This window comes from Prosopis cineraria, unplaced genomic scaffold, assembly GCF_029017545.1.
Source record: "Prosopis cineraria cultivar Desert tree isolate PC_DT_omini unplaced genomic scaffold, ASM2901754v1 PC10, whole genome shotgun sequence".
In the NCBI taxonomy this organism is placed as follows: Eukaryota; Viridiplantae; Streptophyta; class Magnoliopsida; order Fabales; family Fabaceae; genus Prosopis; species Prosopis cineraria.
The window spans coordinates 37855495-37878850 of record NW_026555341.1 but is presented as its reverse complement, the minus strand read 5'-3'; the positions used below and the strand labels follow the sequence as shown (position 1 = coordinate 37878850).

Below are 23356 nucleotides of genomic sequence, written 5' to 3'. Positions count from 1 at the left end.
CGGTGCGTAGACTGGGCACCTTGCTACGCAGTGTGCACCGAAGACAAACAGTCAAACACCTCATAATACGACTAGGTTTCATTAATAAAGTTCCGCCCAGGGCCATTAATCACCTCGCTCTTGCAATTCTTTTTGTGTTTACTATATTTCTGTCAAAGTATCAAGTCAAACCCTTTCCGTTGTTGCCTTTAACGCTAGGGTTTTAGAGGACTTCACGAGTTTTTGGGTTTTAGACATCTTCGATCTCTCAGCTTAGAGGGAGATTTGAGTGTCAAGTGCTTGCTCCTTCCAGGTCGGCTTTCTCCTGCTCTGATTGTGCTAACAATGGCGGCCATTGCTCCCCCAATTCCCGGTACTGTGACTGACACTATTCCCCCCAAGGAGGTGGAAGAGAAAGTGGATTACTTGAACCTTCCCTGTCCGATTCCCTACGAAGAAATCCACCGTGAAGCTCTCAGTCAGTTCCTTTTGCTCTTCGATTTTTGTTGTTTCTCTTTGCTGAATATTATGCTAAATATTGTTGATTTTGAGAAAATTGGTTATTTGCCATTTTATATGCGTTCCGTCCCAGGATGACCGGAAAAGCTTAGTTCAGATATATTTTCTGTTGATGGAACGCATTCTTGTATACTTGGTGCAGTGTCTCTGAAACCTGAGCTTTTTGAGGGAATGCGCTTTGATTTCACCAAGGGGCTCAATCAGAAATTCTCCCTCAGTCATAGGTAAATATCTGGTTTTTTAAGTTTCGCGTTTCTTGAATTATGCTTGTCTATTTATGTAGTTAGTTAATTTTGTTTTTTAATCAGTGTGTTCATGGGACCTACTGAGATTCCTTCTCAGTCCTCGGAGACCATTAAAATCCCTACTGCTCACTATGAATTTGGTGCCAACTTCATCGATCCTAAGGTAACTTACCTCGTTTAAAATTAGCTTATGGTTATTTCTGTTCAAAATGTGATCTCATGGAATGGTATCGTGCAGCTGATGCTCTTTGGAAGAGTACTTACGGATGGGAGGCTCAATGCAAGAGTAAAGTGTGATTTGACGGAAAATCTCACATTAAAGGCAAATGCTCAGGTATGTCCGTTTTAATTATGGGAAAATGGAAATTATGTGTTGTCGAATTTTTCTATTGTTTTGCTTTTGCATCCTCAAGGTTGTGCAGAGTGCTGACACTCTGATTTACTGTATAATATCTCCTTCTGCTCTACTTAGCATAACCTTTTCTATTTCTCTTTTGCCTGTACAGCTTACGAATGAGCCACATATGTCTCATGGAATGGTCAACTTTGATTATAAGGTAAATTACTCATACCATGATTTTTGGGACAGTGCGTTTTAGATCAACTCTGACAGCTGTTTTGGTTTTTTCCGTGTTCTCTTTAAATTATCTCCTCTTTTGTTTTACATGCTGTATTGGAGAATCTAGACGGTTGCTTTGAAGTTTGAACAAACTAACGTCCAAGCAGTTTTTAACGCCTTTGAGTTTTTTCATGCAGGGTAAAGACTATAGAACGCAATTGCAACTTGGAAATGGAGCTTTATTTGGAGCCAGTTATATTCAGGTGCAGGATCTTCTTTCAATGTGCAATAGAGTTTTGGTACCTTTTGTTATCCTTTTTTGGAAATATTTTTGTGCAAGTGATCCACAATTCTAATGACCTATCCTGATCTTGAAACAAGTTTTTTTTTTTTTTTGGTGGCCAAATTAGAACAAGAGTCTGAAGGAAGGACAATTATCCGTTACACATTTTGGTATAGAATATTGGATTTCTAAGTGCATATTGTTGACAATGAAATTGAATAAGAAGGGATTATGATCAATTATTTAGGTGTTCTGGTGCATGGGGCTAAGATTGGGTTTGGTTACTACTTAGAGTAATGGGGACAGAAATCTGACATATCGTTTGGTTGCCTTTGTCCAAAAATGATTAATGTTTGGATTGATTTGTGTCCACGCCCCCTTTATTTATTTATTTATTTGTTATGATTGATATGTCCCTTTTTCAGTTTATTAGTGGATAAAAGAATGAAACGCTTGCAAACTTCTAGCAAAAGTTGACTAAAATCAGTGATTAAAATTGTCTCTGTTATTGCGTATTAGTCTTTAACTACTTGTTATCTTTAGTGTTGTAAAATACACATTTTTCGAAGATCAAGAAAGGACATCTATCTTCTTTTCTTTTTTTTCCTCGGTAGCATTCTTGGATGCTGTTAACAAAAAGATTTGCTTATCATAATTTAAGCAATTGAGAATAAGCTCGTGAGTTAAATGAATCTCCTCTTCTGGATGTTTTGTATATCAAGTAAATTTCATAACTTTTTGAAGTTTTAAATTGTCATTACTGACAGTTGGGAATGCTACAAGTTATGGGAGTCTGTCTTTTTTTTTTCCCCTGGTATTAATTTGTTGGCTTTGCTTCAGTAAATGAATGTTGCTTATGATAACGGATAATTTTTTCTTCTTTTTGACTGTTCCATGTTGCATTTTCTTTTGTGTTGTTGTATTTAGTCTATTGCGTAGTATTAATGTTGATTGTGGTCAATCCTGAACATCACTTTCTTGACTTTACCGGATGCATGGTGTGGCGTGGTACAATAAATGGATAGGTCTGATTTTTTTTTTTTACTGAATGCAATGACTGTTTTACAGAGTGTTACACCCCATTTATCTTTGGGCGGGGAGGTGTTTTGGGCTGGTCAGCATCGGAAGTCTGGTGTCGGTTATGCTGCTCGCTACAACACTGATAAAATGGTACAGTGGCTTAATATGTGTCTTTCTTTAATTATAATCCACGTATTCCCTTGTTATATTTTCTTATATCAAATGTCTCTATTTTGTGTAGTTGCTTATATTAATTTATATTTTGGGTGGTCATGCTGCTTGCTATGACATTGGTAAAATGATGTGATGACTTACTGATGGTCATTTACATTGTTGGCCCCCTATTCTTTGTATTTTCTTATCTTACATATTTCTTATTTCATTGCTTGTTTTCAATTTATATTTTGCCGTTTTAGTCATTTGACAAGTCACCCTGCTAGTTGTTACTTTTTTAGACTTCTGCACCAGATAATGCTAAGATTTCTGCCTCCTAATTTTTCTGGTGAAAAGTAAAAGGATAATGTGCCTAAAATGTTATGAGGATCCTATATGCTTGCAGGTTGCAACAGGGCAAGTTGCTAGTACTGGTTTGGTTGCTTTAAGCTATGTCCAGAAGGTATCTCAGAAGGTTAGTCAATTGCATAATGTTACGGTATTATGTCATTGTTAATCCAACTTTATTTCTTATATAGAATATACTTTCAGGTTTCTCTAGCATCTGACTTCATGTATAACCACATGTCAAAAGATGTCACTGCCAGCTTTGGTTATGATTACATCCTGAGACAGGTATCTTTTTGGCTTTTCAGTCAGGACTTTTGCTATTAGAAATTAAACGTCAGTTTGATGAATGAGTTGAGGTTATTTTCAGCATATTGGCTAAAATACAACTTTTTCTTCATAATTGCTTTTCATGTTAAATTGGGAGATCTGAACTAAATTTTGAAAAGTCTGGAATGTTCCAGTTCGAATATTTATCTGCAAAACTTGCATTTTAATTAACAAATTGTTTTTGCTTTGCCTATTCAAAACATATGGGGTTGGATTACCAAAAGTAAGTGTTGGTAAAATAATTTTATAAAAGGAAATATACTATCTTTGCCATTGTTATGTGTTGGTGCTGCTTTGCTCCAATTTTCCATATATCTTATGCTTTCTAAAAAGTGAGAGATGATAAGTGGGGTAATTTACACCCTCTCTGCCTTCCCAGTTCTCCACTTGGAAAGAAAAGTGGGAAATTAAAAAAAAAAAGAATAAGAATGAAATCAATTATAAGGAAAGAAACGAAAGGATTTTCAGATGCACCTGACTCACTGTGCTTGCAGATTGGGTCACAACTTTAGAATATACTTACAGTAAACTTGTGTCTGTGTGTGCAAATGACAATAGGTTACCTTTATCACTCTGCCTTGTAAAGATGTCTCTTTTACAAAAGTGAATTTTCTTGAGCCTTGACTTCTAAGATTCTGTTCTGGTAATTCTCTTTAATTTTTGCTATGACTGTTGCAGTGCCGTCTAAGAGGAAAGATTGATTCCAATGGCTGTGTGTCTGCATTTTTGGAGGAGCGTTTAAACATGGGTCTGAATTTTATTCTTTCTGCAGAGGTGAGTGCGTTTTCTTCCACCTGTATGAGTGTAATTCCAATAATCTGTTTTCTTAGCGTGTGTTGAGGAGGTAGGAATCTCCCTTCTGGTTTTTCTTTTTTTTGTTTCCTCTTAACAGTTTGTGTTTTCTTTGCAGCTTGATCACAAGAAAAAAGACTACAAATTTGGGTTTGGTTTGACAGTTGGGGAATAGATGTTTGAAGCTCTGTTTTGTCTTTAAATGCTGCAGCCGCCTCAGTGCCATTTGTTACTTCATTGTCCCTGTAGATTTTTTGTTCTTATCAAACCGAAGCAAAAGGAGGAAAAGTAAATTTCAATGGCAGGAAACATTACTTGCGATCAGCAAGCCGCTGAAGAAATTTAGAGAGTCATAATTTTTTTACGTGGACCTGTGCCGAGAAAGGAATATGTTCATTTGGAACTCTGGCCTTGTATTCCCTTAAAGGGGCTGTAGAGGTATCGGAATAATGCATTGAGATTCATTTCAAATTCTTTAGAAGCGTGGAATCACTGTGACCCTTTAGAATGTTAATTGGTAAAAAGGAGCTGGTTTCAGCATATGTATTTCTGGGCACCAATATATCAAATGAAAACTAAGTTTGATAGTGAACTGGCCAAATTTCCTTTAACCTTTAACCTATGCAAATGATTTCAGAATATGGTTACTTGGTTAGATACTTTCAAACAAAAATGGAATTCTTGAGAAAACCAAATAGGTGTATTTGGAAAAATTAGAATTTTGACACTAGATTTCAGAACATGGTTATAATTTCTGAAGAAAAAAAGACCTTTTTCTTTTGAAAAAAATCAGGCAAGTGTATCCAGGAAAATTGAAATTTTTACGCATGACATAATCTCATGATATGGTTGCACATTTTAGGGGAAAATTGGGTACTCATGTCCACTGAAAAAATGTTGCAAATCATGGAAAGGAAACTTAAATATCGCTAAAACGTGATGGCATGCCATGAAAGAAAGTTAGCAAAAATTGCTCTAGCGTCTATAAAAAATCATCGTGAACGTGAAACAAAACCTGCAAGATATTGAAAAAAATGTGTGTATAAAAAAAAAAAAGAACTATAGAATCTTTGATGTCAGACTTACGTGTCAGTGGAGAAAATATAAGAGCGTGGAAATAGAAGTGCATAATATTGACCAAGGGCCAAGGGGTGTGACATAAATAATAGAGTTTGATTTTTGAAAGGGTATGAAGAACATATATATATATATATATATTTTTTTTTTGAGAGAGAGAGAGAGGACAACCTTAAATCGGCCCACAGATTTTTTGAGAAATTAATTTCATGCCTGTTATGAGAGTATCTTAAAAAAACCAGAAAAAAAGGTGCATGTTATTGAACATCATTTATATATGACAGAAGAAATGTCGCAAAACTTTTTCCTTCACTGATTGTATTGAATATGCTCCCCAAATTGTTAGGACTAGGCTCGTCTTGGAGAACTTCACTTCGGGACGTCGGCCTCATTTCTTTTAATCAGTGATTGAAATTTGAATGCTTGTTTTACCCTTCATCTCGTGTATCGGTCGGAGGTTTAGTCCGGACTACGGAGGATCAAAGCTCTTCCAGCCACCAGCAACGCCGCCGAACACAATCGTACTCAAACCTCCGAAAATGTTTGGTTCAAACGGGTTTTTTTTTTTTTGGGTTGAATATGTAGATACTCGTAATTTTTAAATGTATGATGATAATTAGAAAATATTAAAAATAATTGTTTAAAATTTTGAAAAGATGATATTAATGTGAAGATTGAAGAAGAAGAAGCTTGTGAATTTGAAGACCGCCTCAGGAGGAGTCCGTTACAACTTCCATGCACAAAAGCATTGGCCAAATTCGGTGCTCGCCACGACATCCCCGAGAAAAGGCATCAAGATGATGGAACGTTTCAGGTTGAAGAGACAGGCTCCCATTTCAGAATGCAAGTCCGAGCCTTGTCCCAAAAACGACGACGTTGTTGGGTCTGATGATCCCTTCCCTCCTCAACTCAACATTCCCGAAGACGATCAACGGGAAGCAACTGCGCGACTTGAGCCTACAAATAGCCATGTCTACGCCGAAGATGAAGACCCGTTCATGGGTTTAAAGCTTCGAAGATCCGCCTCCTCTGTCTCAGATTATAAAGGGGACTACATTGACATGTCTTCTCACCCGCTGTTATTGAAGATTTTGCAGAAACAAGGTTAGGTCTAAATAAATGCAATTACTTATTTCGCAGAAAACATTGTTATGCTCTAGAAAATTTAAACTAACAAAGGTTTTGAATTTCATTTGGTCATCCTCTAGCATCTTTCTGGAAGCTGAGGTGAATTTAACATTATTTAAATTACTCAATCACATTAAATAACGTTATAAACTACAATGCGCAATGATTTTTTTTTTTCCTTTCCAGTTTTTGTGTATGAGGGAATGATAAAGGGATTCTAGTGGGAATGATGCACATCATACATGCATAGAGCAACTTGAAAAGATATTTATGCATTAAAATAATCAAACGAGGGACTGGGTTGGGAGAGAGAAAGATTTGAGGTAACAATCCATGAAATTCCGAATTCTTTTTTCATTTTCTTTTCACAGGAGACAGGCAAGTTCTATTTGCAGATAAGGTTTTGAGGTTAACAGGTTCAGGGAACATGAAACGCCGTATTTTATTAATCACCGAGTTTGCCATTTACATTGTTGACCCGGAGTCCGGTACACTTAGGAGAAGGATTACCCTAGCAGCTGTTGAGAAGATGTATCTCAGTGCTCTAAGTGACAACTTTTTTGCAATAATAATTCCAACAGAGTATGATCTACTTATGGCTAGTACGCGAAAGACAGAAATTGTGACTGTGTTAGTTAGAGCTACCAAGAAGGCTTCTAATCACGAACTCAAGTTGGGTTTCTCCAATTGGTAATGAAACTGCCACTCGTCACTTTTATGACACCTGTTTTTAAACAATAATGATTTGTCCCTTAATGTATTGATGATGTTAAAGTGATTTGTTTCCTTATCCGTTGGATGCTTGGAAGAAGTAGTAACAGCTTATTCGAGCTGTGCATGTCTCTTTTTAACATAAATATGTTTAGAATACTTTACCCTAAAAATAAAAAAATGCTTAGGATACTGGGCAAAATTATTGAAAGGATGGAATTTTTTTCATCTTGTGATCTCCTTGAAATCTAAATTTAATTCCCTGAGGAGCCATTTGGGTTGGAGAGAGCTCTATTGTTTGATTTTGTCGACCCTTCTAAGTATGTAGTTTTGAAATATATATACATATGGAAAGTAGTGTCTATAATGCTCCTATAGGCTTGTTGGCATTCAGTTGTATGTTGAATAATCTTGTGGTAGTCCTTGGAGGCTCGGACAGATATAATCTACAGACTTGCTAAAAATTTATAATTTTTTGTGCTAATTGACTTTTTATTCTTCCATTTGTAATTCTTGTGCTCATTGACTTCATTCTTCCATTTGTAATTTTTGTGCTCACTATTTGCGACTTAACTACAGCTGAACATGAAAATCTCGGCAGTTATTTCTTTCTTTCTTTTTTTCTTCCGATCTTTATTCTGTGTGACTGCACTTTTCTGATATCCCCTTGATGGGATTTTTGGTCTCATACTGCATGTAATTTATGTCACACTAAAACGAGGCTCGTCAGATCTCCCTTCCCTTGCATACCCCTTTCAATTCTCAAGTACTTCAACTATTCCTGTAATTATTAGATAGCTAGAACTTTAACAATCAAATTATCAAATCTGTGCTGTAACTTCTGGGCTGAAATTGGTTTTTACCAAGTTCAATAAACTGTTTCATGCTCCTTTTGACTGTAGTTGTTTACAATCATATTTTTCTTGAAGTTTTCCTGATCATTAATCCGTCATTAAAAGGAAGTTTTGCCATTTCTCTGTAGTTTCGAATACCATGCAGCATCTGACCTGCCAAAGGAAATCCAATTTGAAGAAGTTGAAGGTATGTGGCAAAATACTTCTCTGGAAAAGAGATTACTTTCTTCCTTGTTTTTCTGAAACTTCTCTGTTTCTGTTCTGAAATTTTCAGGGGGTGTCAAAACCATAATTTTGAGGAAGGAGTAAATTACGCTAATCATAAATTTATTGCAAGATTTAGTTTTGAGGAAGTAAGCTGCTGTTCACTCAGTTCTGAAGGTGTCTGTAAAACTTAGTAGGAGATCTGCACACTTATTTTTGGAGGGAATTGTTTGACCGAGGTTCTTTTGAAGTGGCATAAGAAATGTAGGAGGAAAAGTATTGATGTCAGGTTTGAACTTGAAACTCAATTTATTTGGATGTTGAAATGTGATTCAATCAATTTCATTGTAAATAATATGAACTTTTTGGTGACATCCTGCCAATTCAAATCGCCCTGATGCAGTATGAATGGTGAATTTGCCTTTGCATTCCACCAATTGAACAAGAGATTTTTATATTGATTTTGGATTTTGATCCTCTCCATCTATTTCTTTTCAATTTTTTTTTAATTTCGAAGAAATGAAGACAATGATGATGACGGATCCTATTTGGATGTTGGGACACTTTGAATCATGAGGTCTATATAATCTTCACCAATTTTTTTTTTAAATTGTCGAGAAATGATGAGCAATTAGTTTGTAACTTTTACTATGGTTTTTTGAGGGAGAATCACACCCAGTTCTCCTTCAAAAAAATTAATCACAAACAAAAATTAATAATAAGTTTCATTTTAAAAAAAAAAGTCATGTTCTCATTTTAATAAAAATCTGTTCTGCATTTGTCTTTATTTGTAATTAATTTTTTTTGAGGGGTATTGAATGTGATTCTTTTATTTTTTTTAAAAAAATATATTTTTATACATTCACACATAAAAAGGAATTTAGTCACATACTTCAACAAAATTAATCTGCGTAATTATTCATTATTCTTCCGACAGGTTCTAATAGCCTTGACTGTGAATGTAGAAAAATTCTGCTTAATTAATGGAGGGCATCCACTGAACAAGTGGATTAGGCGACTCACACGTGGATGTTGCATACGTGTAGATCGCAGTCATCCTCTGTGCTCGTTCTTTCTCTTCAAGGAATCTCGTCAATTACCAAAGAGGATCCACAGTGGTTTACCAAAAAAAAAAAAAAAGGAAAAAAAGATCCACAATCGATTTTTGTTTAAATAAGAAAGCCAACAACCAAAAAACTCTTTTACACCGAAAAGGTGTGAAGTTAATGAAAACCCCCGCTGTCGCACGTACATAAAAAAGCAGTGGACTTATGTAACAAAAAAACAAAAAATAAAAAACAAAACAAAACAAAACAAAAGAAAAAGCAATGTACCTAAATAACCTATCGCATTAAAATCACCAAAATACAAAATTCACCTATAATGCTCGTTATACTGATGGAAAAACCGACAAAAAATTTCGCGACTCTAAATTGGATCATAATGCATGACAGAGTTTGGTTGGCAGACTGACCATAGCAATTTACTACATTTGAAAAAAAGAAAAGAAAAGAAATACTTGATGATGTACCGAGTAATATGAAAATTAATACTTCCTGCATCCCTATATGCAAGAGATTTTTTTAAAATTTTTTTTATCTTTAAATATAAGAAATTGTTAACATATTTTTTCAATGAATGGATCATTATAATTTTATTAAATTAAAAAAAGATAAATATTTTCATGAATTTATTTTAAAAAAAGAGATTCATTTCTTATTTGCAATAATCAGAGCAAAAATAAAATGTTATTATACTTTTAATTTGATAATTAATTTTTATTAGTTTGTATAATTTAATTAAAAATATCTCATATTAATTTAATATAAGAAATTAATTTCTTATAATATGATGAATCAATATTTAAATTCTCTAAAAAAAAAGGTGTTTTCATCAAGTGTTTCACGGTATTTCAAATAGGAGTATCTCTAATATAAGTAAATTTAAAGTCTTAGAGTTTTATTATTAATTAAATCGAAAGATATGTAGGCAGCTTAAATTATTATTTTCATGTTTTTATGAAAATAGCATAAATCGTGAACATTACAGGTTTATTTTTTATTTCTTTTGGTAAATTAGCATAATATTTAAATAAATAATATCACATTTTAATTATTTTTTTAAATCTTAAAAATTGCCAAGGGGCACAGCCAATGAAATCTCGGAAAGGAAAATCACACAAACAACGGCCAAAACTAACCAATAATGAATCATGATGCGTTGATCAAATTGGGAACACCTTCACCATTTCGTTCCTTCTAAATCAACACCCTCCTCCCACCCTCCTCCTTCCTCACCAACGTTCTCATTTTCTCTCTGTGGCGTCATTTCCCGCCACTGTCACGGTCTTTGTTTCTGGAAAAAACTGCATGATCTCAAAATGTCGGTAAGTTTCATGTTTTCGACGTGCTTTCGCTTAGATCTGCTGTGTTCGTCGCACATTCTTCCTTTTAATTACTGTGAATTTTGAAGCTCTGTAGATTGTCCTCTGAAACTTGCTTCCTTTCGGATCCATTATGGGTTTTTGTTTATATATTTCGCTCTTCTTCTTCTTCTTTTTTTTTTTTTTTTGGCTATTTGTGGCGCTCGTGTCGTGTGCAAATCAACCACTTAACGTAATGTATTTTCATATATAATAACATGTATGATGCGCATGCAAAATAAGAAAAACTAGAATGTGGGTTTGTGCATTGAACGAGTATAATGAGCAGTTCTGGATGGTTTATGAATGTTGTGACCTGATAGATATATAGATATATGGATTGATTGGTTGTTAAAGATTTAAAACTCTACAATATCTTATTTCCGTATCTTTCAAAATAAAATATCAAAGCACACTGATCCCATTTGTTTTCATTCCCTGATTGCCAAGTTCGTACATTTTGTCTGGGCTAAAGGTTTCTAATGTACCTTTTTTTAATATCCCTTATAATATTCTAACTTTTCAATTTTATTTTTCATTTTTCTTTGGATAATTAGCTTCTGTGTAAAATAAAAGACATTTGGCTATGTTGATGTTCCAAAATAATGAACATTTGTATTTTTATGATTTTTTAAAGAAAAATATCACAAATACACCTTTTTATTTTTGAGGTGGCGCTATTCTTATTTTAATTGCTGACTTGAGAAACGTTTATTAACTGTGATGAAGTTAAAGTTTCAAGGTTCACCTCATCTGAAGTAAAGCCTTCACAAGCTTATTAGGCTATAGTCAATTCATGATACTGTATTCACTTATGATGCACTTTGACCATGGTCCATTTGGATCAAATGGCATTATTTGGCCCTCAAAACAAGTGATAGCGATGAGCTTTGGTCCTACATCTGTTGCAGTTATGCATTTCGCCTATTGAAGATACTTGATACATGATATTCTTTCTTTTTGTTGAAGTAATTCAATAAGAGGGGCTTCCATAGTTTGGGCGATGATCACTAGTATATTAAGTCATTTATATTCTTGAAGTTTATCATGAAAAATTTATTTGTCATTTTCATTGCTGCTTTTCAGTTGAACACTCACTCGTTGGTTGTCCTCAGGAATAACTTATCTCCCTTGACTTATTGACTCTTCATGTACACGCTTTACTTTTAAGCACGGCAGAATTCACTCAACTGCTTTTGTTTCTTGCTAACCAACCTCTCCATCATTCATATAATTTGATTACTTTTGGCATTCCATTACTCTTTCCTCATGTCACTACTTTCCCTGATTCATGGAATATCACCCTAGGCGCGCCTAATTAAGAATTGTACGTGCAGGCCCCAGTAGACCATACTGAACAACAAGTTGAAGCGATTCCTCAGTCTACAGCTACACCGAATTGGACAAACAATATTTCAAATGTGAGGAAAACTTTTTGATACAATAAAATTGGTTGGCTTTAAGTTGTTTGCTGTACTTGTTTGAATAATCAATTGCAGGCATTTCAACGTGAAATGAAATTTAGATTTTCATGCCCTTGATAGTATAACTGCTCCATTAAAGCATCCAAGTCGTAAAAGTAGTGATAGATCTCAAATTTAAAATACATGTAGGCATAAGGGACTCAAAATGTCTCGAACATGACTAATTTCAGTGTACTTCCATAGACATTTTTGTCCTCTGGCTATGCCACATTTTGGTCATCGGTTTAATTTTCAAGGTTTGTAATTTAAAACAAATCTTATGTGTTCCCCATGTTTATATTCTAATTAATGACAAATTTAAAAGCTAGTCATCTGATTTTTGTTTCCTCAAATGGAGATTTCCGAAGCTGATTCCTCTTTTCTACTTGTTGTAGATAAAAACAGTCAAGGTTAGCAACCTATCACTGGCTGTCTCTGAAATGGACGTTAGAGAATTCTTTTCATCCTCAGGTGATATTCGGCATGTTGAGATGAAAAGGTTAGAACAGCTGTGTCGAAGTGTCGTTTGTAGTTGGTACATTGTTTTCCCACATTCACTCATGCTTTGATACCATGATGTATGATACCAAGGTACTAAAAGATACGGTCTCCAATATTCTTGGTTTGTTATGACATTTGAAAGTTTTCATGAGGATAAGTTAGTATTTAATAAGACTAAAAGCTAAAAGTGCGGGGATACGAGGTCCCTATGGCTTTGGGTGGGTTGATTTACCATACAAAATGGTTTCATCTTGTGCCTGTCGTTATCTTGGGTAACATCATGACACCAGACCAAGAATCTTGATGCTATTGTACCAAAACACATACATTGGACATTACATAATTCATATATTGTAGAGACAACGGCTAATCTTCTTCCAAGATTTTAGTGTCCTTAAGAGCAAGGAAAGCAAAGTTCCCAAAATATTTTTTTGGGAGAATGACAAGCAAAGATCTTGTAAGAACATTAGTGACAAATTAGAAACTTTAGTACTAAAATATGGTAGAAGAAGTAATGAAATTTGTGAACGTGTGTTTAAAAATTCTAATTTGTTATTAAAGCTCTTACAATGTCCTTATTTGCCTTTCTCCCTTTTTTTTCCAGTCTGCCTACTGTACATGGGAATATGACATTCCAAAACTTCAAATTCCTGATAATATAAAATCTGTCCGCATACTAAACACCCGTTTAATGGTCTGCAGGGAAAATGAGAGCGCCCAGGTTGCTTATGTTACCTTCAAGGAGTCCCCGGGGGCTGAGACAGCATCACTTTTGACAGTATATTTCCTCGCAAAAAATGTTTGCATTGATAGTTTTACAAGTTTATCTCTCAGTAGTTTGATGCATTATATCAATGTAATGCTAAGATATCTATATAGTCAATTACTAATTACTAAATTTATTATTTTTTTCTGAAAAAGCAAAAAGACAAATAGATACTCTAAATAGGTGTGTTCAATTTGTACCCGTTTCGATTAGTCTGGCATCGTCCTGATTATATTAGGATAGGTCTTGTCTTGGCCTGAAAACAATCAAGACAAGACTTTGTAAGATGGGACAGAAAAGGATTTTGGGACGGGACGGGACACAGGATTACTATTGGGACGTCCCGTCCCTCATCGAATATTATATATGTTATTTTTATTTTAAAAATATACATTAAATATATTAATTATATTAATATAATTTATACTTATATTAATTATATCAATTATAATTTCAATACTTGCAATTCTTATATAAAACTAAAATTTTTTATACTGATAATTTTAATGACATAGAGTCAATGGGGCGATATCTTTCTTTATAATATAATAATTATATTAATATAATTTATTTTTATATCTATTTATTTAATAACTTTTATTTATATCGTATTTCTTATTTTATTTTTGGAAGAGCAATTAGCTTAGCACATTTCAACTAAAGTAGAAGAATAATAATTTAATGTTGTGTTTGGCTTGTATGTTATTACTGCTCTTATAGCTTAAAGATTAGAGAGCACTTGTAATTGCTATAATAATGAGTAGTTGTGATTAATGTAATTTAATAATTGATTTTAAATTGTTGTAATTTATATATTTGTGTTGTTTTGATTTCAAACTTAATAAATTATATGATTTAAAATTTTAATGAATATTATTATTCAAACTTTTCTCTAACATTATCCAATTTATTGGGATGGCAAAACGTCCCGATCTCATTCCAGTCCCATCTCAATTCTTAATGAAACAGAATGATTTTTGAGATAGGACATGAGATATGAAACAAAAATTCAATTTCAATTTTTTTTTGAAACAGGACAGGAGACGGAGTGTTCCAGTCCTATTCCTTCCCATGAACACATCTAACTCTAAGTTGTCTTTTTATAAAAAAAAGAAATATTTACTATATTTTTCACTTTTAATAGGGTGCCAAAATAGCGGATCTTTACGTCAGCATTACACTCGATGAGAAATACCAGCCGCCACAAGAAGCTCTTCCTGCAACCCCTGTAAGTACCTGATCATAAGCCCATATTTAGTCATATTTTTTGCATGTAGTCGAGTATTATCATGCTTTGTTGTGATACTCTTCATCCATATGTGTAGTTGAATATGATGGACATGTCTAAATACCCAAACATGTTTTACTCTTTATTGTTTATATGCCTTCACCTTTAAAAAAAAAAAAAAAACACACACACACACACACACACATTTTCCATGTATGCCACAACTCAAAATCAGCTTGAACTTGAGACAAAATACATCAATTTTTCGCACGTTCCCTTGCAATTATCTAGATGTGTTCCAGCCAGAAATTATTTCTGTAAATCATTTCTCATTTCTGAAATATTATCCTGGCCCAGGTGCCATGTCAAGCCACAAATAGAAAAAGCAGCGCTAAAAATATATTCTGAAATTCAGTTCTCATTTCATTATTCAAGCTCCGTACAGTGCCAGATATACATGGCAAGTTCCTTTAGGATGAGGACACGTATACAAGATATTATAACAGAAAAAAGTTCTAGAACAAACTCAATATAAAAATAAATTATTTTGATGATTTGCGAACATGGGCTGGACTGGAGATATTGGATTGGGCTGAGGGAGATACTTCAACATAGTCCATATCCTTGCGCTTAAATACACTCCCACATTTTTGTGATCGGGCAGCTTTGAAGGAAAGCTGTAGAACTTTAGCTTGAGCGAGATGGAGAATCTCAATTCTCAGCTAGTGTGTGTTATTTTTTGCTTCTATTATTATCAAATTCTTGTAATCCTTTAATGAAAGCTTATAATGCGTAATGGTCCCTTCAGGATAAAAGGCAATCTGCTGCTGTATTTAAGAAGGCTGAAGATGTGGCTAATTTGGTGTTTGCCAAGAGTGTTACTATAGGAAAGGATGCACTCAACAGGGCGAAATCCTTTGACGAACGCCATCACTTGATCTCAAATGCTTCTGCCACTGTTGCTTCCATAGACCAGAAAATAGGTTTAAGTGACAAACTAAGCATTGGAACAGCTATGGTGAATGAAAAGGTGAGAGAGATGGATGAAAGGTTTCAGGTTTCTGAAAAGGCAAAGTCTGCTCTTGCTGTTGCTGGGCCAAAGGCCAGTAGTGCTGTGTCTGCTGTCATGAGTAATCCTTATGTTTCTAGTGGAGCTTCATATTTGTCAAGAACCTTCTCTGCTGTTGCAAGGGCTGCTGGCGATGTTGGCACTATGACAAAGGACAAGGTGGGACAGGCTGACCTGGAAAAGGAGGAGGTTGTTCATAAGGAAAAGGAAGAGATCAGAGAAGAGGCCGGGAGCCGACCGGTAGTTCCTGTTAATTCGGCCGATGACAGCAAGCCAGCAGTTGCGTGACTTGGACTGACTTCCAATTCTCCACATTCTCATCAGTATTGTATGATTGATTTTTTGGATGCTTACACTCTACTCAATATTCAGTTGCTGCAATTTGACTTTGTTGCAAACTTGTTATGATCTAAAGGCTGTTTCTCGTTTGAAAGACCTAATTCTTTAATATTGGTCAATATTGAATGGATAAGATCAATTGTTATTTATTAATATTTTACAGCACCTGAGTTTCTCTACACATTTTATCTCCAAGACAAAATGCACTACATTTTATGCATTAGATTATCATATCATCCTATGGATAACTAACAAACAGTCCCTTGAACTCTCAAAACTGAAAAGTGGGTCTCAATTACATTTCAATAAATGATTCTTTATACTTATTTCATCCCTAATGTCGTTCCTTCAAAAGTCATTTCAAACTTCCTATAATAATGTCTTGCAGTAACTAGTACCAGGGACAAACGAGAAATCGTCGTGTCAAACTTGGGGGACTTTCAAAATCTTGTAGTTAATTGATTTGCTGGTTCTTATATTGTACTCTTGGTGCTGGTCACTTTATTTGAATGGAAAATTAGAAGGAAATTGATGGCACAAATAGTTATGATAATATGTGATAAAAAGCATGTCAATTGTCTTTAGGCTTCATTTGGTGGAGAGTAAACTGTGTTGCAGAGAAAAGAATGAACTTGAGATTCTCAAATGTGTATATTTGGTACATTATTTCTACAATTATTTCATTGAGTCTGCAAACATAATGAATTCATTTGAATGAATACATTATGCACCCAAACAAACCATTCAGTGATCACTATGAAATATTTTACAATTCATTATCTGGATTTATGTTGATCAAACGTTATAAAGACAAATTTTTCTTCTAATTTCTCTTTATCCATTTGTTTTTATCAGGGAAACTATTATAATATATAACAAAACAAAATTCTTCCTTAGGAAAGAAGGAATCATAACACAAGATAAAAATTTGCACAATTGCTCCGCGATTCTCAACAATAACTATGTGTGATCTCTATCCCAATGTTGGGTTTTGACCACATAAACCCAAGGATATCTTGTTTGTAACAACAAAAACTCTCTTAATAACTACGGAATGCTTACAACTACAAGAGTTACACGGTCCCCAAAAAAAAAAAAAGCATTCCTCTCAAAAAGGTTAAAGAATAAGAAGTTATTCAATATTCATGATCAGGCATCAAAGCCAAAGAAATGCTACTTTAAATGACCTTCCCTTTATGATGCATTTGTGTTTAGACAAATAAAAAAAATTGTAACGATAATTCGCAACGAACAGAAAGAAATTGTAAGGATAATGTCCTCCTTGTTAGCTAATGTGCTATCATTATCATAGATAGCGCAACAACCACTCCAGTCTCTGTTGCAATAAAAAATAACAATAAATTCATTCTCATTTATCAATGCAAAATCAATAAGAAGACAAACTGAAATGAAATTTATGATATAGTGCTTTCTTTTCTCATTATACACCGGTGTTTGTGACTACAAAACAATGGAATAAAGTTTGACTAATAAATGGCAAACATTCATACCTCAATGCATTTGTGCAAATTCTCATCTTTTGATCTCACGTGGATCTGCAAAATCAAAAAATTAATTACCAACATGATTATTCCCATTCAGTTCCCATACTGGAAAGCCTAAGCACATATATGGAATAATCCATTGAAACGAAAAAAAAAGAGAGAGGGGGGTGGGTTTAGCATCTGAACCATGTAAACGATATCACATTTCGGCTTCGAAGTCTGAAAATGCACCTCTGTGAACATTTCACCAAGTACGTATGCTTAATCTAAACTTTATATTTGATATACATTTATGTGCAAAAATATTAAGGAAGGACCAAAATGAATCTAGAATGGTTAAGGCAGATCTAGCCTTGCTCACAGAATTGATAATAAGCAATGCAGTGTCAAAAAGATTTATAACCGTTGACTTGATGTATTTAAGAACAGCTGGAGCCTCAGTATTCTGCACTGACAGCGATAATATTACCCCAATGACTTTGTGGGATGCATTTTCATTGACGTCTAAGCAACCCAGGATTACAAGTGCAGCAGCAACTGTTGATGGCCAGTAGCATATCTGCTCTTCTGCTGACAGTGCCAGCATTGCCAGGAACATGACCCTCTTCTCCACTTTTGCATCAGCTTCAGCAGCTTTTAGGTAGAACCTGTAATATATGATGCATGGCTGAAATAAACATAAATTCAAGGTTTTGCGCGCATATATATCCTCTACTAATATAAACCGGCCATAGAACGTAATTTAAAAATCAGATAAGACAGGTACTGATAAAGAATGCAAAACTATTATACCATAAGAAATTGTAGATGGTGGGCTGAAAACACTGGAAACTGAGCACCTCTTGCACCATCCATTCCATGGCGACCACTTCACATCTACTATACACGGTGCTTCCTACGTAGAAATTCTTTTGCCGTACGCTACAAGGCTCAACAAATTACTGAAGTTAGGTTGGCATATAATCAAATGAAAATGAACCCTACTAATCTAGGGATTCGATTACATATGACTTCACTTCAGTTTAAGCCAACTAATAATATATTTCTCTAGTTCTTAATCTTAAGATGAAAACACACAGTCACCCCATTGACAGCTAGGACCCCAACAAAGAAATGAAAAGGTTAAATCCCTTACCTGTTATTAGGTTGGTTTTCTTCGATCCTCGTGGCCAATGTGAGGCAGGCTATTCCAACAATTTGAAGGTTCTTTTTGGTTTTGAAGTATCCTTTGCTCAGGAACCGGTCAAGAAGGCTGACGCCAAGAAACATCGTCTCTTGCCGAAGCTCTTTTCGACAAGATTGCTGCCCATTTGAAACCAATTGAGCATTCCAAGAATTTTAGACAAGGTCAATAAGCAGTTCAAATTCCAATGATTCTACAGCCGCAAGCTTCAGAAACACCGGTTGCAATAATAAGACATATCTAAGCGCTAAAGGGTTCGCGTTCGCAGACCAACTTTCTTTTCTTATCTTTAGTATGTAATGAACGAGAAATAAAAGAGCCCCACTGAAGTGAATGCAGCAGCTGCACATGCAAATCTAAAAAGAATCTTCAATTTATTTGTAGGGAAGATTAGTTATACAATAATAAATATATAAATTATTAAAGAAATATTATTTATAGTGCGCCGAAACATGGCCTCTTCGATAATTGTTTTAGTTCACATGGTAATTAATTTATATTTAAAAATAAGCTTTAGTTAAAATTGCTGAAGTATAAATGTATTTTGCAAAAAGTAATTCAAGTATGTTAGATTATTCAAAAATTAAAAAATGTTCCCTAATCATTGTATCATTTAAATTATTTACTTTTCCCGAATTAAATTAAATTAAATTATTATAAAAATCATGTTATATTATATCTAACTTTTGCTTGAATTTAAATTTAAAATTAAAATTTAAAGCCTGTGGTTAACAAAAGAAGCAAGTTGTACTGTTGTATATTATAGTGAGTTACAACTGCCATTTCTGTGCTCCCGGCAAAACTCCTGCCATACCATGCATACATGGTACATGTTGCTGAGTGTGCTAATAGTGATACGGAACTGCCCTCCCTCTGCGTTTGTTCTCTTTCGAGTCTTCAACGAAGCATTGAAAAACTGAAATTTGAAGCAATGCCGATAGCCTAAACAGAAAAATTAAACAAAGCAATGCCGTCCTGGCAGAACTCGAAAGTCAAAACTACCAAGATGGATACGAGAAGAGGAAATTGTACTGCATGCATCATGTTACCACTCACCAAAATTGAAGTACGCCGGAACACAACCGTCCTAAAAAATCTAACGATTGAAAATTCGTTGTAAGAGATGGTCTTCAAAGAGTCAACGTGTAGAGAGGATTTACTCTCTAATAGAATTAAATTTGCTTTGCACACGTTTCGTTAACTATTCGAACGTGTTCTATCAGTCAGATGAAACATGTACAGCTTAATAGCTAGCCAAGAGAAGGTTCTCTATTTTATGTCAATCATGGGGTAATTAGTTACTTGAGACATCATCAGCGAAATTCACAATTGAAGCTAGCAGGGTTTCGAATTAGACTAACCTCAACTATCCAGTGGACCATTTGCGAGCGTTGCTGAAGAACGAGACTGCCGTATTCGGTGGTATTGGAACCGTACTTCTCTGCATAATTGCACAAATACAATTGCCTCCGTTCTCTCTTTCTGAGCATTTGGTAGCTGTCTTCAACCTCGGCATCTTCAAACCTCAAGAACTAAAATCAAATTTATCAAATACCTGGGCATCCCGAATAATTATGTAATCGAAATAAATCATACAGTGATTTTTTTTTTTACCCAAAAAAGAAAAATCAAACAGTGCTTTCTTTTATGAAAATTAAACAATGATTTGACTGATTATTATAAAAACAAAAACAAAAATGCGCTGCTACTGGAGCCGAAATCATGCCCTGATTTCTACATTTCTTTTGCAGACCACAGATTTGAGCACCAATCAGTGCTTAAGAAACAAAACATACTTCTGGTTGATGTGAGGTATCATCCTCGACGCGCAAAGCAATTCCAGAATCTGGTGATTTCAACCTCGAAAACTCATTGTTGTACTGAATAAACAAAGAAAATGTTGGCGAGACATTTCCTGCAGCGGAGCCTTCTGAGAATTGACTTCCAGAATCAGTAAAGTAATCCGAAATTTCTAGTTCTGAGCTTTCAGGAAAGATATCTGAATAGTGATCAGGAAATTCGGGCTCCTGACTTGAAGAATACTCTGATACATCACCGTACGAGAGTTGCTCTGTGCAAGTTAGATTGGAATCATCGACAATATGATTTGAACCCTGTTGTATGCTCGACTGCGCATTAAATTCGATTGTGTTCACATTAGCTTGATGATATCCGGAAACTTGAGAGAACTCTAATTCCGAAGATCCGTTTTCCTTTCCTCTGAACGTCTCCTCCCCTGCCTTTCCAAACATCTCGAGAACACAACAGCCTGCTGGAACGACATCGTTTCGCGCTATCTCCGATGAGAATTGAAGACTCGCGGTGCCGTATCTGGAATCTCCCGCAGAGCATTGCTGATCACAAGTAGTCTCCGATTTCGTAAAAGCTTCAGAACCTTCATTTGTTTCGGTTTCTTTCACACTCTTGCATTCTGTTCCACTCCTAAACTTCAACACCAGACTCCTCTGTTCACCCACACCAGAATTCGAGTCCACACACGAAGACTCAGATACCTCCATCTCGCGATCCTTTTGCTTCTCAGATCTCCGAATCCTCCGGAACTCGTTGCATTTACCCTTCCGAAGATCTCCAACTTCGTTGATTATATTCTTCCTCGAATCCGACCTCCTTTTACTCTCGAACTCAACCGATACTCTGGTCGAATTGCATGATTCTTCACCATTAACGCGAGAGCAAGGGCTCGAATCCACTGAACCGGCGTTCTCCTCAGAAACTTTGAATTTCTTAGAACCAAGCAGGACGGGAGAGATCTGGCATCTTCTCCGACGATGTAGCTTGGACCGGAGCTTCTTCCTGATGCAAGGCGGGGGTTCCAGTTCCAGTTTCCGCTTCAATCTGCTCGATCTAATTGTCATTGCTGTTTGGCTCCCGAGAATTGCAGAGCAAATTAGTGGCGTTGAATGCTTCGGTGTGTGTTCGGGGAGGGGGGGGGGGGGGAGAGAGGAACGGTTACAAGAGTTGAGGCTCACTTCGGTGAAGCGTGGGGTACATGGCTGAGATATTTATATGATATGGTGGTCCCACGTAAGCAATTTCCATGATCACTTTCAGACATCAAGACCAGTTATATTTATGGAAGATGAGAATTTTTGTTTTTTGGCCAGAATATGGAAGATGACAATTGACTTAACTATTTAATTTTTTTTTAATATAATCCGGTTCTATACCCCACAGCCCAATTAATATTCACAATTTTTTTTCACCGTTACGAATTAAAATTTAAATTTTTATTAAAAAATTTAAAAAATATTTATATTTAATATCCAACTATATCTTAAATAAGATTATTTTTAATAAAAAATACCATCGAACAACAAAAAAATATTGGTAATTAAATGTACTTTAATTTAAAGAGTAAGATTTCTTTTCGAAATGAGGATGAACACCTGAATTAAAAAAAATGCATTAGCAATTAAATAGTCCGACTGCTCTTTTTATTATAAAGTTAAAAGTGCTAACAATAAGTAGTACAGTTTTCCTTGTCAGTCACCAAAAAAATAGTCTTACTTAAATGATCAACTAGTGTTCAGTATTGTGATAACTGATACAGCTGACGTAATAATATATTGGGAGAATGACATTTGATTTAAGGCCTTTCAAAAGAATTTTTTACAATAAAAACCCATCAATTTTACATTAAATAATATATTATAAAAACATGTTATTAAAAAGTTAAATATTAACTTATATTTTTTTAATGTTTTTTTTAAATTTAACAAGTTAAAGCTTAATTTTTAACCATAACATATATATGTTTTTACTGAACAATATCTTACGCATAATTTATGTATCTTTATTGCAATAAATTCTTTTAAAAGGATCTTAAATATTATTCTTCCTCATATATGTTGGATACTTGGATTGGTGCTAAAATTTGGTTTAAAAAAGAAATCTATGCTAAAATGAGTTCCTTGCATATTTACTATTTTGTGAAAATGAAAGTGTAAATGCATATGAAATGAAATAAATATATTTGATATGATATCCTGTGAAATTATAAATTATAGTATGTTTTAGGATCTGTAACTCCCTCTTGCCAACCTGTCTGCGCATGTATTCCCCTCCCCGTAAGCGTGCATGATTTGTAGCTCTCAGGCCATGATACAAAGATAATAATCATATTGAAACACAAAATGTTACGCGCTCGGTCACAGCTCTCCTTATCCCTTTTGGTTCGTGGTTAGCTCTTTATTATTATTATTATTATTATTTTGTCTAAGAGTATTTTTTATTACAAAATCATATTAATATTAAATGTAGGGACTCTTTTTTTTTTAATCTTTTTGGCGTTTACTTAATTATTGAAATAGATTGAAGACATGCTTCTATCACTTGGGAGTATATCAATTGTATTTTTATATTTTTGTGCAAGAATTTTAAATGATGCATAAAAAGAACATGAGTTACGCACTGCTATTTTGTGCTGAAAGAAACATTGTCCTCACATATTTTAGAAAAAGAGAATAAAATATTTTTTATTTTCTTTTTTGGAATATAGAGTATATTATTTTTTTTATTTTTGTTAAGAAATGGGGTCACATGGAAGCCGTGCACTCCTTCTAGGCACCATCTGGCCAGCCTGTGAACGGATGCAGTGTATTGTACTCCGTAGATGTGGGCACCGTTTGTATTGTAACTTCCCACTAGATTCATGCTC

General features: G+C 34.7%; 4 protein-coding genes across 6 annotated transcripts; 3 read left to right on the top strand and 1 right to left on the bottom strand.

The window, feature by feature from the left end:
- Nucleotides 1-119: 119 nt before the first annotated feature.
- LOC129322784 (mitochondrial import receptor subunit TOM40-1-like) lies at nucleotides 120-4774 on the top strand. The gene is made up of 11 exons (XM_054969164.1): nucleotides 120-457; nucleotides 641-722; nucleotides 807-906; nucleotides 982-1077; nucleotides 1250-1300; nucleotides 1500-1565; nucleotides 2654-2755; nucleotides 3165-3233; nucleotides 3311-3394; nucleotides 4115-4210; nucleotides 4347-4774. The coding sequence occupies exons 1-11, from the start codon at nucleotides 325-327 to the stop codon at nucleotides 4401-4403; spliced, it is 936 nt and encodes a 311-aa protein (XP_054825139.1). The 5' UTR covers nucleotides 120-324; the 3' UTR covers nucleotides 4404-4774.
- A 716-nt stretch (nucleotides 4775-5490) lies between these two features.
- On the top strand, nucleotides 5491-8574 carry LOC129321264 (uncharacterized). 2 transcript variants are annotated; one of them, XM_054966979.1, is made up of 5 exons: nucleotides 5491-5555; nucleotides 5652-6409; nucleotides 6805-7123; nucleotides 8127-8185; nucleotides 8273-8574. In XM_054966979.1, the coding sequence occupies exons 2-5, from the start codon at nucleotides 6103-6105 to the stop codon at nucleotides 8305-8307; spliced, it is 720 nt and encodes a 239-aa protein (XP_054822954.1). In that variant the 5' UTR covers nucleotides 5491-5555; nucleotides 5652-6102; the 3' UTR covers nucleotides 8308-8574. The 2 variants fall into 2 exon arrangements, with proteins under 2 accessions (XP_054822954.1, XP_054822953.1); XM_054966978.1 differs by lacking the exon at nucleotides 5491-5555 and having other exon boundaries at nucleotides 5639-6409.
- Nucleotides 8575-10454: 1880 nt separating this feature from the next.
- LOC129321418 (binding partner of ACD11 1-like) lies at nucleotides 10455-16139 on the top strand. Its single transcript, XM_054967179.1, has 6 exons — nucleotides 10455-10588; nucleotides 11962-12045; nucleotides 12483-12586; nucleotides 13291-13366; nucleotides 14499-14582; nucleotides 15391-16139. The coding sequence occupies exons 1-6, from the start codon at nucleotides 10583-10585 to the stop codon at nucleotides 15937-15939; spliced, it is 903 nt and encodes a 300-aa protein (XP_054823154.1). The 5' UTR covers nucleotides 10455-10582; the 3' UTR covers nucleotides 15940-16139.
- Nucleotides 16140-16938: 799 nt separating this feature from the next.
- LOC129323222 (cyclin-SDS) lies at nucleotides 16939-21623 on the bottom strand. 2 transcript variants are annotated; one of them, XM_054969831.1, is made up of 7 exons: nucleotides 20475-21623; nucleotides 20040-20210; nucleotides 18631-18797; nucleotides 18288-18416; nucleotides 17965-18142; nucleotides 17502-17546; nucleotides 16939-17326 (listed from the first exon to the last, which is right to left on the bottom strand). In XM_054969831.1, the coding sequence occupies exons 1-7, from the start codon at nucleotides 21552-21554 to the stop codon at nucleotides 17297-17299; spliced, it is 1800 nt and encodes a 599-aa protein (XP_054825806.1). In that variant the 5' UTR covers nucleotides 21555-21623; the 3' UTR covers nucleotides 16939-17296. The 2 variants fall into 2 exon arrangements, 1 of the variants encoding a protein (XP_054825806.1); XR_008596387.1 differs by having other exon boundaries at nucleotides 17502-18142.
- Between the last annotated feature and the right edge of the window lie 1733 nt (nucleotides 21624-23356).

What these genes read in the sequence shown, in the direction of transcription:
- LOC129322784 (XM_054969164.1), top strand. Translation starts at nt 325, where the DNA reads ATGGCGGCCATTGCTCCCCCAATTCCCGGTACTGTGACTGACACTATT. An exon ending in AATCCACCGTGAAGCTCTCA is followed by an intron (nt 458 to 640) that starts GTCAGTTCCTTT and finishes TACTTGGTGCAG; the next exon opens with TGTCTCTGAAACCTGAGCTT. An exon ending in GCTACAACACTGATAAAATG is followed by an intron (nt 2,756 to 3,164) that starts GTACAGTGGCTT and finishes ATATGCTTGCAG; the next exon opens with GTTGCAACAGGGCAAGTTGC.
- LOC129321264 (XM_054966979.1), top strand. Translation starts at nt 6,103, where the DNA reads ATGATGGAACGTTTCAGGTTGAAGAGACAGGCTCCCATTTCAGAATGC. An exon ending in GAAGATTTTGCAGAAACAAG is followed by an intron (nt 6,410 to 6,804) that starts GTTAGGTCTAAA and finishes TTCTTTTCACAG; the next exon opens with GAGACAGGCAAGTTCTATTT. An exon ending in AAGTTGGGTTTCTCCAATTG is followed by an intron (nt 7,124 to 8,126) that starts GTAATGAAACTG and finishes ATTTCTCTGTAG; the next exon opens with TTTCGAATACCATGCAGCAT.
- LOC129321418 (XM_054967179.1), top strand. An exon ending in GGACAAACAATATTTCAAAT is followed by an intron (nt 12,046 to 12,482) that starts GTGAGGAAAACT and finishes TACTTGTTGTAG; the next exon opens with ATAAAAACAGTCAAGGTTAG. An exon ending in AAGCTCTTCCTGCAACCCCT is followed by an intron (nt 14,583 to 15,390) that starts GTAAGTACCTGA and finishes TGGTCCCTTCAG; the next exon opens with GATAAAAGGCAATCTGCTGC.
- LOC129323222 (XM_054969831.1), bottom strand. Translation starts at nt 21,554, where the DNA reads ATGACAATTAGATCGAGCAGATTGAAGCGGAAACTGGAACTGGAACCC. An exon ending in GAAAACCAACCTAATAACAG is followed by an intron (nt 18,417 to 18,630) that starts GTAAGGGATTTA and finishes TGAGCCTTGTAG; the next exon opens with CGTACGGCAAAAGAATTTCT. An exon ending in ACCATCTACAATTTCTTATG is followed by an intron (nt 18,143 to 18,287) that starts GTATAATAGTTT and finishes CATATATTACAG; the next exon opens with GTTCTACCTAAAAGCTGCTG.